This window comes from Cololabis saira, chromosome 13 (assembly GCF_033807715.1).
Source record: "Cololabis saira isolate AMF1-May2022 chromosome 13, fColSai1.1, whole genome shotgun sequence".
Classification (NCBI taxonomy): domain Eukaryota; kingdom Metazoa; phylum Chordata; class Actinopteri; order Beloniformes; family Belonidae; genus Cololabis; species Cololabis saira.
The window spans coordinates 20,321,344-20,336,880 of record NC_084599.1 but is presented as its reverse complement, the minus strand read 5'-3'; the positions used below and the strand labels follow the sequence as shown (position 1 = coordinate 20,336,880).

Here is a 15,537-nt window from a genome sequence, read left to right as displayed (position 1 = left end):
GTCTGTATAGGCAGGACATACCTGTATGTCAAAGACAAATCTTTCAGAGTAGAGAATAATGCATATTTTGCTCGGGTTGTAAATAATCTGCAAACAGGCCAGTTGAACATTTTTGTGTTCAGGCTTTACATAATCGCTGGAGGATCTGATCAGTTCGGACGAGCAGCTGAAACTCATATTGTCCTTTCAGGTTCCAAACCACCAGATTAATCCAAAATAAACAGCTTCATGAGCTGTTTTTGAGTGTGCACTTCATTAACTTAATCTAGGTCCCAATTGTTACTCTTTGATTTACCAGCTATTCCACAGTCAAGTGGAAATCTCCTTTACAGAAACGAACCCACACACTCAAGGAGTCAGAACCACAACATGTTGTCTTGAATCGGTCATGCTAAGAAATTTTTCAGCGTTATGCAATTTGTTATGAACAGCAATCAATTATGATCCTGAAAACATAATCAGACTCAGGGGGAGAAATTAGAGCACAACTGTACAATATCAACATCAACCTACTTAAAGTGTCAGGCTGTTGAGTCCTCTCCAGTGCTGCATCTGGTTTTTATTCAAGCTCCAATGTCGTCCATGAACTGCTGTCCTAAACTCATTTAATTTGGGGTGTAGGCTGATGTGGATCAGGAAAGTAAACTTTAGATGTGTGTCGGGCTAAGTTCTAAGCCAGCAGAAGCTCCTGCTGAATTTACACACCTGCTTACATTTTTGGTATAATCTAAAATGTGATTACCCGTATTATTTTTTAGATTTACATTCAGACTGATTTCTTGACTTGACTAATCTCCGAACCATCAATATGAAATTATTACTATAGTCGCTGAAATAAGGACTATAAATGTTCCTGGACGCTCCCTTAGAGATAATGTGAGAAGTTTAGTCATTCAGGAGAGATTCAGTTGCTTCTCCTCCACATCGAAAGGAGCCATTTAAGGTGGTTCATGTGGATCAGGAAATCTGATTGGATGGATGGATGGATGGATGGATGGATGGATGGATGGATGGATGGATGGATGGATGGATGGATGGATGGATGGATGGATGGATGGATGGATGGATGGATGGATGGATGGATGGATGGATGGATGGATGGATGGATGGATGGATGGAAATATAAAGGTATTTTACTGTGAAACCAACTCATGCTCTCACATCTTGCCTGTACATTTAAACCTAGAGAAGTGCATTAAACATGCACTGGAGGTGTAATAATAGAAAAGCAAGCTCCTTTCACAACCTGGAAGTCTCCCACTCAGTTTTATGTTCTGCTGAGAACATGGTGAAAATATGTTTAACAACAACAACAAAAAAACTGCATAGAGGTTTTCACCCTGTGAGCTGGACTCAAGCCATGCACTGTGGGTTTTGTTATGTGGTTTTACTGAAACGCTTCCAGTTCTTGCATAACTCAGATATTTGTAACTTCATAAACTAACCTGATATAGGGGCTGTAATTGTGTCCTGTCTTCTGTGAATTCTTTCTATGCAGTTTGGCTTTAATTCAGGGAATGAACAGGATGTGGATAAATGGCAACATGACGCTGATAACTTTAACTCAGTGCATATCCGTTTACAGGCCTAGAAATGAAAATATTTAAAGGGGACCTATTATGAAAAACAAGTTTTTTCTTGCTTTAACATATATAAAGTGGTCTCCCCTCAGCCTGCCAACTCAGAGAAGGAGGAAAGCAACCAAATTCTGCAGTGTCTGTACAGCCGCCCGGATGAGCCATCCAGTGTGATGTGGATCTACGAGATTCAGATTCTACTCCCATCGTTACGTAACGACGGGAGCGATTTACATAGGTTGGCCTCCAATGCGTGAAACCACGCCCACAACTAACTCCGCCGGCCGGAGCTTCCGCCATTTTTTCGTAGCGGTGTATTGCGTCATTCAGGCAGCCAATCAGCACAGAGCCTCATTATCATAGCCCCGCCCACTCAGAATCCTGCATAGATAATGAGGTTAGAGAATGGGATGATAAAGACATGGCTCAGAGGCTGAATTTCTAATTTATTTAACAAAAACAATTAAAAGCTTGTTTTTAAGTCATTCAAGGCCTGTTTAAAATAGGTATTAGATGCCATAATAGGTCCCCTTTAATTCATTTCAATTTGATTCTATTCAGCAAAACTTTTATATTACAGATTGTAAGTAAAATTAAAAAGTAAAGCAGAAAGTGTGTGTGTGTGTGTGTGTGTGTGTGTGTGTGTGTGTGTGTGTGTGTGTGTGTGTGTGTGTGTGTGTGTGTGTGTGTGTGTGTGTGTGTGCGTGTGGTGGTTTGTTTCACCACTGTGCTGTGTCGCTGATATCCACTGTTCTCCATCATGTTTTGAAACTTTTGCAAACTATGAAACACTTTTCTTTACACAATCAGCTCCAGAGGCTTCAGCTCGGCTTTAAGCACAGAGCCACCCTCCTTCATCAGTCTGTCCAGTTTCGTTGCGTCACTGGCTCTGGTGTTGCTGCCCCGGCAAATGACTGCAGATCAAACTGCACTCTCCACCAAATACGGATAGATATAGGTGTAATTTCCCCTGGGGACAAAGGGGAGATCCACTACTTACCCTCCTGGTCTAGTGACCGTCAACAAACTACCAACTGCTGAAACATCTAAACAAGTCATTTTAAATCCAAGCCAAACTGCTGGAGTATAGGTGTCAAATAAAACACATTTCACTGTATTGTATTTGGGGACTCTTGAGTTTTTTAAATATTTGTGTAGGGGGAAACATGCATAGAATCGTAAGACACAGCTTTTTTTTTTCATTTGAATACTTTTTAAATTACACATTAATTTTTACAATGAAAATAAGTGCTGACATTGACTTTCTTCTGCGTTTTTCAATAATCCAGCTCTATCAAAGAAGAGTTTGATATACAGAAACACAAAATTACATTAACCTTTCTTGCACAAAGTTATATAGATAATGTTAAAAAAAAATTGTGTAACTGACTCATTCTCTCATTTTTTTAGTCAATTATCCTCCCATTTAATGATACAGGATGTAAGACCGTTTTTGTTCTCATAAATATTTAACAACCATGCTTTCTGTGGGAATATGGCCCTATGAATATGTCCAGCTCATCCCCAGCCCTTCGCTCCGCGTTCCCTCCACCTTTCAGACAGAAGTTACACCCATGCTTATGAAAGACATGGAACGTCTACAAGCGAACACTTAAGGACCAAAGCTTCCTCAGTAAATGCCATCTGATGTGTCTCTTTTTGGAAACAGACTCAGCGTTGCATCCAGGGCAGAAAGTAGACTGGACAGGCGTGAAACTGTGCTCCAAATAAAAGATTTATTGGCTCTAGTAAAGGAACAGAGCGGATGCCTGTCCAAAACCCAAATTCAAAATTAGTCATGGTAATACTAAAAGATCTTCTTTAACGCTTCCCCATCTTAAACCTCACATTGTCTTACCGACAGATTCAACTGGTCTAATTTTGGCATACAAACATTCATTGGAATGTCACTGAATGTCTTCAATTACAGCTCTGAAAGTCTATCTTTTGTTTGCTTATCTTCATATATTTATTAATCGCTGCTGAACCAGCATGTACGCCTCCTGGGAGAGGTGCAATACAACATCCATCTACACTGAAACTGTAAATCTTGTAAATCTATCAGATTACAGTTTATGAACCGTTATCTTTACCTCCTGGTAACAAACAGACTAAATCCAACATTGTTTTACAGGCTTTTTTTTGGGAAAGGGAGGGGGGGCTATTATTAGAAGTTAAATCTTCAAGTTAAGTCTGTTTTTAAGGTAAACATCCAGGTATTGATAATCCTATGCCAAGTCCTTCTTCAGAAAGTAAAGTGTTTACTCCTCATAAATTGATCATTTCCACACGATGTTGTAAAGTGGTCCGCCAGTTTTCTGTACTCAGTCTCCTGTCCGTCAGTGTCACAGCAACAGAGTCATGTGTGTGCTTCTGGAGATGAAAGGATTCTGACTTGTACCTAGAAATAACCCAGGAGATCTTCAACAGTCCTGGAGCCGTTTCCCAGAGAGGTTGAATAGATGCTGTAGAATCCCACATAGCTGGTTCGCACAGGCGAACCAGTTATGTGGCACTGATAAAAAAATGTTTTAAAAAAACTAGACTTACAGCCTTGTTCAGTCTGACAGCTGCCTCTTCACCTGACTGGTGGAGAGGTGGAGACAGAAGGGAGAGTCACAGGGGGTTTCAGTGGGACCAGGGGCCTGTACTACGAAGCAAGTTCAACATACCCAGGATATCTTTTCCTTATCCAGATTCACTAACCCGGACAATTGCAATCACGCTAAGCGGTCACACGACGGCGGTTATCAACTCGGTATATCAACCCAGGTTTCTCCAATCTGGATATGAGCGCGTGCACATAAAAGGGGCGGTGTTTTCAGCGCATGACCAATCGCAAGCATGGAGAAGTCCGCTGTCAGAGCCGCTTATTTCAGTAGCGAAGAGCAAACAATAATTTTACGGAAATATGATGAGTATAGGCATATAATACAGGCAAAAAGCAACACAGTTGCAGCTGCAAAATGCAGGAAAGACAGCTGGCAAAAGATCGCTGACTGTATAAATGCGTAAGTTCATAGGGATATAAACATCACTGCCCCATCATTAGGGCATAAGTAGATCTGACTATAATTACAGTTGTCTATTCTGTTAAATGCATGTGTTGCTTAGATGTATTCGTATGGCGTGTATGACAATTGTAGCCTCATTCCTTCAGCTGCAACCCCAGCGGAGTGAAACGCAATTGGGAGCAAATAAAAAATAAATATAAAAACATAATTCAAAGCGGTAAGTAGGCTCACTTTCATATCTTAGAAGTACAACAAGTACAAGGCTTTAGTGTTTCTATCACTCTCTGTTTTAGGATGATATCAGTATACAAAAGCACAATGAAATAGCATTGACATTACTTGCAGCAAACAGAAAAAAAAATGACAAGAAGAAGATCGGAGGGATCCTCTCACGATCCGCGCACCGAGCTCCACTGGATTCTCTTCGAAAGGGCATGCCATTTTCCAAGAGAGCTGATTGGTCAGTGGGCGGTGCTTTTATACCCGGCGATCTGTATCTCGAACATAACCTGCTCCGGAGCAGGTTAGCTGTTCAGCATAAGTTACCATGGCGATGTACCCTGGTAAGAAGTGAACCACCGTCGTAGTCCTGAAAACCCAGGGTTAAACCTGAAGTTACCTCGCTAACCCCAAATCCCGCTTCGTAGTACAGGCCCCTGATGTGACGGGAGAAAGCAATAGAGTTGCAAAAAGATATAGCGACTAGGGACATGGATGAGGTTTATAAAGTATACAATTAAGGCAGGATGACCAGCTCTATTAAGATCAGTGAAGAAGGTACAAGATGAGACTGTAAAGGGGTGACAAGAAAAATGTAAGTCCAGAGAGGCGGTAAGGTTTGTGGTTGGGGGCAAGAGAGAGGATGTTGTGCTTCCTCCTGAGCCGAGCTCGCTGTGAAACATGCTCGGCCCATTGGCGTTCAGCCTTCCATCAGCTTCACCTCTCTTATGTTGGAATCTGGATCTTCTTCATCCCTGATCACTCATACATCATTCTGCTGGACATAAGTTCCCCATGTTTTCCTTTACATGTCCTTGTTGTCTCTGAGCTTGACTTTAAGTCCTGTCTTCTCACCATTCAGCAGCTATCCATCTCCCTCCCTCTTTTCTTCTTGTTCAGCATCACGTTCAAGCCACTGTTATTATTATTGATTGATTTATTTATTAACCTTTATTTCCCCAGGTAAATGTTTGAGAACAAATTCTCATTCACAAACAGGACCCGGTACAAGAAGCACCAACAGGACGGCATCAGACAAAGAACATAAATAAGAGATTATCCAGGGCTTGTCATCATGGAAATGTAATAACTCTGATTTGTTTGTGATACGAGGAACAGGTTTGTTTGCAACAGACACTAGCAGTGACCACAGGAGAATGTCTGGTGTTCATTCTATGATTTATTGAAATTTGGGGCTCAAAGTGTGTCAAGAGAAAAGGCCTCCGGCTGTTACACATTTGCTTTCGTCTGGACTGACATCATGACAGCAGGATACATTTATCAGCTGAAATCAAAACTTTTCCGACAAGGTAACATTTATGTTGTAGTCCATCTGTTTTGTTTTGTTGAACCTCCTCGACTCACAGCGGGTGACACAGTTATCTGCTCCTGATGCACATCAACTTCAAGGTTTCCCACATTCTGAGGTGCTTTTCTTCCCAGCTCATATTTTTACCAGCTAGAGACAAGCGGATGTCCCATCCACTTTTCATTACTGGAATGCACTTCATGGTTTACCTCTCAAATCCTTCCATAAAATGCAGCTGGTCCAGACTCAGTGGTTCAAATTTTTTTTACAAACCCATCCACACAATACATAGCCCGTGGTCTAAAACGGCTCCAATATCTGCAAATTCTACCTGTATTTACTTTAGATTCCTGCTCCTTAAAGCCCTTTGTAACCTAGCACCCCTATAGGTCACTGAGCTCCATGAAAGACAGTCACTCTCACATGCTCTCCAGTTCTCCTTGTTACTCTAAACTCTACCTTCCTGCTTGTCTGCTACCGGACTCTGAGCTGCTCTACTCCCCAACTCAAACCATGTTTTGGGCCTCGATCTTCGGCTTCCAGAACTGGCTCTTATGTAAAACGTCACCTCTGTGGTGAGAAAGGAGCCGGCATCTCTGTGAGTTTCAGCGATACCAGCTAGATATGGTCGGGTTCATCTCAATGCAATGAAACCAATCTCCCTGAGAGGGGCTGGGTGTTATTCTGACCACGGTGAGAGGCTTTGGGCTGTTGCTGAGGAAGTCTTCTGGATGGAAGGTGAAATGGTTTGTTTTAAAAAAGTAAGAAAAATCAGCTGCTTTTGATTAGAGGTTTTGAGGCTTACTTTTTTTTTTTTTTTTTTTTTTACAGTTTATTAATCAATTCTAATCTTTGTATATCATTCAGGCCTTGTGTATTAAGACAGGTAGGGCGCCTGCATTAGAAACAAAACACCCTTTAGAAATGCAAAGATGGAAAAAATAAATATGGCCAAATTTCAAAAGTATATATGTAAAAATATCGCTAAATAGGAGATTTTAAAGATTTTGAATTTTAGTATTTCTTCAAGCTTTATTTTTATCTCGAGAAAAATCCCCTGAATTGAACTGAGTTGAAATGAGCCGACATCATCGTGTTTCTATGTCTCGCATTGCAGTTCTCATCCATATGGGTGAGCCACAATCACGTTAAATCATGTTTAATTATTATTTGAAAGCAATTTGAGCAATAAAAATGATCTTGATGTTGGATATAACTCTTTATTAAATCATTTCAAAGCCATTTCTTTAAACAATACACTGCATTTCAGTTCATTAAAGTCAATGCAACCTAACAGCTGGCTTGGAAACAAATCTGACAGATGCTCCCGAAGCCTTGTCCTTCAAAAAATACAAAACACTTCAGTCATAGCGATACAGACGGCAAGTGAAGCCTGCCAAAATATATTACAACTTAATATACAAAAATAGAACTGTACAATCAATAAATACAGTAGGACTTGATCTTGAGGTTGTTATGGGTGTAATTTTACCCAATCTGAATCCATCTGAATTTTTTTAACAGTTTTGTTAGTTTTGAGCTCTCAGTATAGGGACATGTTGTAACTTGAGTTTAATCAGTGAGGAAATCTGCCTCAGCTGAGATTAATTAATGACCTTCGTTACTGGATCTCACTTTTTCTTCTTTAAAAAAAAAAAAATTATGTTCTTGTTTTTTGTTTTATGCTTTTTTTTCACAAAGAAAGGAATAAATAAAGAATGCAAATCCTGAATGGAGTGCAATCTCAAAAAACGTTTGACATCTAAATGGCTGCAGGGGGCAGATCGTATTTTAAAGTGACCAGTGACATTAAAACCAACACAATCAAAGAACAAGCAAGGCTTCAAGAGATCAGCTACTGACACACATGTTAAAAAAATACTGATGATGATTAAGGTATTTACACAGAAGGCTGTGATTTTCCGTTCAGTAGATAATAAAGGCTTCTTTGGTCCCTGTTGATTGTTGTCATTTAGTGGTTAATTAAAAATAAACATTAGGCATAAAATGATCGATTCCAACATTTAAAAAAAAATCATAAACAATCACACAAAGACATGCCCTAATTATGCCTATCACAATGAATCATTTATAGACTAAGAATAATCCAAGTTCACATAGACAAAAGAGCTTAAAATATATATAAAAGTTGGTATAGATTATACATATATGGGATACAAAAGCATAAACAATGATACACGGCAGCTAAAGCCACCAAAACTATAAAAAAATGATGAGCACATCATCAAAAAGAAACCTGATGCCTTTTTTTTCTTTTTTTTTTTCTTTTTAGCAGCAGAAAAGACATGAGAAGTCTTATTTGTAGCACAACAGATGAGGTTGCGTTGGTTGGAGACTCGGAAAAATGGAAAGAATTAAAAAAAACAGTATTCATCAGGTGTGCAGTTACTTGCAAAGGCTTCCCAGTGTTGCTGCATGTTTTCCATCTTTGTATGATGTGCGTAGTGGGCGATGGCAAGATCAACTTTAAACATCATTCTGCCCAAAAAGACTGCCCTGGGTTTTACGTCTGTGCGTCCTGTTGACAGAAAGAAACAGTGAACATGAGACATGATGTTTCTAAATACTGATGGTTCATAAACACTGAAGTCATTGCTGGATATCATGTTTTTTGGATATTAGTTGGAAGAGTGACTGTGACGTACTGTCTTTCTTTACGGCTTGAGTCGTCTTCTTTTGACTTGACAAAGATTGCTTCCCCCCCTCCTCTGTTGAGGTAAGCAAACTCTCCATCCTTAGAGTTGAAGTGCACCCTGAAATCACAAAAAGGAAAAACAACCATTTCAAACATCATCAGGATTTGACAGTCACAATGCAGAAGTACATGTGCATGTCTCTGGGTTTGCTTTGAGCCTTCCTGGTGGCAGCAATGAACTCACTTGGACTGGGTCTCCCCGGACTTGATGCGGAGCTTCCGGATGTGGAACTTGCTGCTGCCCCACCAGTCGGACCAGCTGAAGTACGCATCCTTGTCCCAGTGAAGCTTCACAATCAACAAGTCGCCGATGTCCACGTCAGTGGTGATGAGGAAGGACAGGGTGCTGTTACCGTTCAGGACCGGCCTGCAGGGTTAAAGGGAGAGAGATGCTCACAGTTTGTGCTTTCTGCCACAGCCATATCTAAAACAAACTGGGATGGAGGCATATGCAGACAATCTGTTTTTTGTTAGTGTATGTAAATGTGGTTTGTGTGTACATACAAGACAAAGGTAATGTCCTCCTTCTCTCCGTGGGTTCCATACAGGGAAATCCTCATTGGCTGCTCGTTGAACTTCAGATCGTCCAGGCTGAAGAAGTGTCCCTTCACTTGGTAGTGGAAAACTGCAGATTGGGCCAAAATACAATTTTATACTCACACTTTCCTCATTTAACTACTTACACTATTCAAGACTTTATCTAGGCTTGACTGAATGATTGAAGTGCTGCATTTAGAAACAAAGGTCCTACAAGTGTCATTCTGTACCCTGAAAATGTGCTTAACATGGTCGGCTTTCATCACAGTGATGTCTAACAGTAACACGGTTGAATTGTGCTGACTCATAATTCTTGAAAAGAAAACAAAAAATAAATTTCCATTGCTGTGGTTATGTAACATGCAGAGGTGTTGCATTACTTTGGCATGCACTTCAGCCACCAAAATACCTATGACCCCCTCTTCTTGGGAGTGCATGCTTATCACTCTATATATGTGCTCGCATTAAGCATCCACAAACTGCATGTAGTCTGTTAGCAGCTCCATTAAATTCCTTAATATTTGTGCCAGATCTGAAACCTAAGCAGCCGTTTTCCACTAAGAATGTTCACCAACAGCAGCTAATAATCTGAGGATTACTTTGATTAGTGTATGCACAGGATTTAACTTTAAGTAAGGTCCAGTAAACACCATATATCCATCCAGACTTTTTTTTTGCCACTATACAGCATTTCCTTTTTTTTCCTGAAGTTCACACATGACCTGCGAATTCTCATCTGCATAACAGGTATCATTTCCCTTGCCTGTGCTTATGTTTACCTTTGTAAGGCATCATTTCACGAGTTTTGAGATACATCTTTGCGCTGCGGGCCGTGCGGATCTTGTTGACGTTGTAGCCGAGCTTGTTGCAGCGGTTCTTCCTGCAACTCAGGCACATTCCCTTGTTGAAGGTCTCTTTGGAGTTGCAGCGGTAAGCCATGCTCTGGAAGTCGGTGTTCACCAGGGAGTCGATGAACAAATGGATGGAGCGTTCGTGGGAACATTTCACGAGCTGGTCCACATCTGTAAAACACGATGCAAAGAAAACGTGAACCGTCTGCACCTTCGCTCGGATGACATCACGCAATGCCAGAAAATTACTTCCTGATGTCTGCGCTTCTTACATGTTCACAAGAGGAAGGCATTTCTCACTTAGCTCTGCTTTGCTTAGTTAAAACACAACAGCTGAATGAGCGGAGCAGCAGGACACCAAGTCTTTCATGTCTCTGCCGCACGGTGAGCCTGTAGCTATATATTTTTTGACTTGAAGCAAACACACTTTAACTGTATGCCTGAAAGCTTTCTATTGACTCTGTGTAAACAAGCGTTGACTTGTCAAAATATACAAAACTTCACAACGCTATAATTTGGGCAGACAAGTGTAGCAGTGGAGCAGGCCATGCAAAAGAACCAAGGAGGATCGGTTCCATCTGGTCTAAGCATTTTCATATGAATCACATTCAACATTCACATCAAAAGCTAACCAAAGCAGTTAAGAAATTAGCATTTCAACTACAACAACAAAGAATAGAAAGGAGTTTTTTTCACATACTTTGGAGGCCCTTGAGCCCTTCTGACGCAATCCCCAGCAAGGTATTCTGGATGTCACAACCTGGCTGGAAGGTGCCTCCATTGGGGTAAATGTCAATGTGGCCCACAGGTCTCTGGATGCCGATGCTACGGTCCGGCGAGCCCCTCGTGTTGGTGTGCAGCACATCCACAAACTGGCCATCCTCTCGGGACAGAGTGTTCTTGTTATCTGCGTGCTCGAAGGTGGGACCAGCAGGATCCAGACCTGGAAGGGGGAAAAAAAACACAATCAAGGATTTATTTATTTATTTTTTTAAACTAATTTAATAGACTAAAGAAAAATCCATGTTGAAAGATGAAAAAAAGAACGAGAATCAATCAGGAAACCATCAAAACAAATAGTTTGATTTGTGTTCAAGTATGTGCTCTGTTTGGTCTCTTTCTGCCTTGCACAGCTAGAACCACTGAGGCTCTGAAAAACAAAATAATGTGAGGCAGGAAGCGTGAGCTCTTAATGGGCCGACGCTCTCAGATCACAATAAACACACCATTCTTCTAAGCAGGTCAATAAGACTTCAAAGCTGGATAAGCTTAGAGAGCCAAGCGGGGAGACTGGAGCTGGCACAGGCCACTGTGTGCACACATACAAAGCAGAGCTGTAACGCAGCAGCTGACTGATTATGTCTCAGCGGTGTGCCGTGTTATTGATGTTTCTGACTCGCAGCCAAAACTGCATCCGTAATTGCAATCATTCACGAATGCAATAATGAGATGATCATCTAATTTTACATTTAGTGAATCGGGACTTTGCTGTTAAGGTCATGATTGGAGCAGATGATGGTCTATTGATTAAGTGATGCCTCCAACCTGTGATCCTGCTGATCTTGTGTTCTGCGAGGTCTCCGGCGATTCCAGCCACGTGTGCTCCCAGACTGTAACCCAGCAGATGAATCCTGTCCGCGGGAACCTGCTGCTCTCTCTGCGACAGACACCAAAATGCAGATTAAAGACAATCCTCCGTCCTCCAGGCAACACTCTCCAGCGTTTTGTCCCAGATTGAATTTGGGACACTATCAAAAAACAGGCTTATATTGTGTAATTAAATGATTTGCCACTTCTCTGCCAGCTTTTTAACTTGTAAGTTGCATGAACAAAGGGCAAACGCTTGAGAGCACTACTCATGCCAATGCCCCCCTTTTCCCCCCATTGAGACCATTCAGACAAAAGCTACACTCCACTAAGCACTGAACTTTAAAATGAGAGGCCGCCGTTAGCCACAGACACAGCCATAAAGCGCTTTTAAAATCATAACCAGTAGGAAACCTTATCCACAGTAGCTTTGTTGGGGACAAAGCATGGCAGCACAACATCACACTAAGGTATTTGAAGGCATTTTTTTATATATATATTGTGAATTCTGTTAACATTGGTCACACAAAAGCAAGAGAGGTCAGTCTAACAGGTGAAAGCCAGCTATCAGTGAGCTGTCAACCAGCTGCAGCTGTGAAAACACTCACCTGTATCCAGGAAATGAACTTGGCAACATCACGGCCCACTAGTTTGGTGTAGGCTGCAGAGGTCGGGTAGTGTTGGTTGGCGCGGCTCAACCAGTCCACCACGATGACGTTGGCCGACCGCTCGCGCTCTAACAGTGCGGAAACCAGCTTGGGGACCCAGCTCTCAAACATCCCTGTTACCTGTAACACACACATACACACACACACACACACAAACACAATGTTAGAGAAGAGTGACTAATGTGTAATCAGACTTTTCCTCTTACTTTATCTCTATTTTACTTTTTCTTTTATTTTGTGCATATTTATTTCAAGCTGCAGAAACTAGTATAGTATAAAATACTAGTATAAGTATTTTAAATGGAAAACAATTCTATTTAGACACATTATTTAAGAATAGTACTTTGTACAAGGGAATGTGAAAATATTAAATGTTGTGAGGATTGAGTTTCGTATTGTTTAAAAGGATTTTTGTGCTGTGCTATTTTAGAAGTTGCAAAGTTTAAAAAAAAAAAAATCTGCCTGATGTGATGCAACTCTTTGGTGAGTCTTTGGGCGATATTAACATTTCTTGCAATTTCCTAGAAAAAAAAAAAAAAAATTCACCTAGTTGTTCATTTATGAAACCTGCGTTTTTGCACTAAATTCTCTTGTTTCGATTTTATTTTATTATTTTGCACTTATAAGAATTTGATACTTTTTTCCCCTGCACTGCAGTTTAACTTCCCTGACATAAAAACATGCCGGTGACCCAGCAAACTTGATCCTGCATGCTCTGAGGTCAGCAGCAGTGTGGTGCGATTTATTCTGGCCCTGGTCCTTTCTCCGCTGTTGGAGAGGAGCCAAGGCATCATCGGGTTCAAATTTTGCTGCGTGACTGGCTTTGAATTACATTATAGAATGAGATACTTGGACCTGCTATCTCTCTGCTATTTCTTCCCTAGATCCCTGTTTTCTTTCACAAATCTTTGCTCTGAGAGTGTGTAAAGAATTTCAAGGTTGCATCATTTTTAATGTTCATCCAAGATTCATTTCACAATATTTGGCAGGTATTTGATCTGTAATATCCCCACAACAACATCTCAGAGCCAAATATCCACGTGAATGTTGTTTATGCAGACTGAGTAACCTACAGAGACCACAGATGGACAAACACTTAAGCAACAGCATATAGTTTGGATGTGATTTTCTAATGTTACACATGCTGACAGGGTGTTTGATCTGACGTACCGTCCAGCCATGTATGACGACGAAGGTCTGTGCTTGTGGATTGAATCTGCACTCTTTGATGGTTTGTGGGATGCCGGGCACGACATAGCACATGTCCTCATCTGGGATGTCGGAGGTACGCAGGGAGAACTTGGTCAAGATGTCAGTGTAATTTGTGAGCCATTTAGCAGTGGTTGGAGCAGCAGTGGCTGTGGTGTTTGCTGTCGTAATACACACACACACACATACACACACACACAGGGAGAGGGAGAGAGAGAGAGAGAGAATAGTAGATCATTACTTTAGTTTTGGAATGACAGGAATGCAGAGGTTTGTTGTCAGGTGGGTTTCTGACAATGACAGATTCAAACACGGGGCAGTTTGAAACTCATCCTGCTCAGTTTCAGAAGTAAAAATGTAAATAAATAAAAACACAGCAAAAATAAAAGCTGTGCTTTCTCAATAGACTGCAAAGCGTGTGCACATGGAGCAGTGAACCAGAAGGAGAATAAGGCATCATCTTGTCGCCCCCTTTTGTCTTTTCTGAACTGTTGCCGGCAGAAGTTTAAAACAGGCGCACTACAATGTGAAGAATCTGGATTTGGTCAAACTGACGCGCTGGAACTTGATTAAGGATGTGATTTTGTATTTCATGTATTTTAAAGAAATCCTTTTGTTTCACGAATCTAAATGGTTTTACCTGTGGAGAGGTGAAATTAATTGATGAAATACCCTTTTTCCCATATCTGATTCTGAAGCTTTAAAAATGTCGGCTGGTGTTGTCGCCTTTTTGCTATTTTTCCTCGGACAAAAGGCTCTGAGCAGCGGCTTTTCTGCATGGACAAATGTCAGAGTGACATGAGCTGATGCGGTGCTGCAGACCTGAGACTGCTCAGTGAGGTTACTGGCGGTCAAAGCCGAGCAGCGTGCACGAATTAACCTGCTTCCTGCAGCACGTTTCCCTCATCATAACTGCTTAAATAAAGCAAACATACACAAAAAAGTGCAATCTCATTCAGATAAATCAAATAAAAGGTTGCTCTTACCAAAAAGAGTTGTGTTGGTGGGTTCAGAAGTTGAAGAAAAAGTTCCAAAAACGTTCCACAAAGTTATCCATAAAATAAAAAAACTGATACTTTCCTTTCCCATATTATTATATTGATTTTTTTTCCTTCTTTTTTCTTTTAAATTAAAAAAAATAGGTTGTGAATAATGGATAAAAAGTTCTCTGGATGTCGTCTGAATAGTTGTAGGTCCACTTAAACCCAAAACACCGGTGTCAAAGTGGTGTGGAGATGTGGTTTAAGGGTGAGGTTTCTTATGGTCTGTCACAGTTGCCGCTTCAGGTCATCTTTATGGGTGGCTTATTTGAATATTCAAACATGATTGGTTGGAGGATTATAGGCGGAGACTAAACTTTGTCCCGGCTTTAACAAAGCTAGAGGAGGTCATTCATCCTCTCAGGAAGCTGGCCCCTGGTTTCAGTTACACAGCAGCAGCTGGTCAGTGCACCTTCAACAGGCTGCAGGACGGTCATGCACTTACACTGCAAACCTTTCCACCAATCTCACTCTAAACTCTTAAAACATCAAAAGTAATGACAAATAGAAAGTCTACACTGCAAAAACTCAAATTATTCTTAGCAGGAATATTTGTCTTATTTCTAGTTAAAATGTCTCATTTTTAGTCAAGAAATCTCATTACACATAAAACAAGAGTCATCACCAGATAAATAACTTATTTGACAATTTTCACCTGTTTCAAGTAAATTTTCACTTGAAATAAGTAGAAAAATCTGCCAGTGGAACAAGATGTATTTATTTGTTCCACTGGCAGATTTTTGTACTTATTTTAAGTGAATATTGATGTTTTTTCCAGTGATGAGTCTTGTTTTAAGTGTAATGAGATTT

The 15,537-nt window shown here is 40.8% G+C and overlaps 1 protein-coding gene across 1 annotated transcript; it reads right to left on the bottom strand.

Annotated features, from left to right (window-relative positions):
• Nucleotides 1–7,325: 7,325 nt before the first annotated feature.
• lpla (lipoprotein lipase a) lies at nt 7,326–14,942 on the bottom strand. Its single transcript, XM_061738196.1, has 10 exons — nt 14,674–14,942; nt 13,649–13,848; nt 12,419–12,598; nt 11,769–11,880; nt 10,924–11,166; nt 10,152–10,394; nt 9,340–9,460; nt 9,020–9,202; nt 8,786–8,893; nt 7,326–8,658 (listed from the first exon to the last, which is right to left on the bottom strand). The coding sequence occupies exons 1-10, from the start codon at nt 14,774–14,776 to the stop codon at nt 8,607–8,609; spliced, it is 1,545 nt and encodes a 514-aa protein (XP_061594180.1). The 5' UTR covers nt 14,777–14,942; the 3' UTR covers nt 7,326–8,606.
• Between the last annotated feature and the right edge of the window lie 595 nt (nt 14,943–15,537).

Coding starts and splice junctions, on each gene's coding strand:
- lpla (XM_061738196.1), bottom strand. CDS start 14,776: ATGGGAAAGGAAAGTATCAGTTTTTTTATTTTATGGATAACTTTGTGG. Junction 13,849..14,673: donor CACCAACACAACTCTTTTTG/GTAAGAGCAACC, acceptor GTATTACGACAG/CAAACACCACAGCCACTGCT. Junction 8,894..9,019: donor TCCGGGGAGACCCAGTCCAA/GTGAGTTCATTG, acceptor TTGTGATTTCAG/GGTGCACTTCAACTCTAAGG.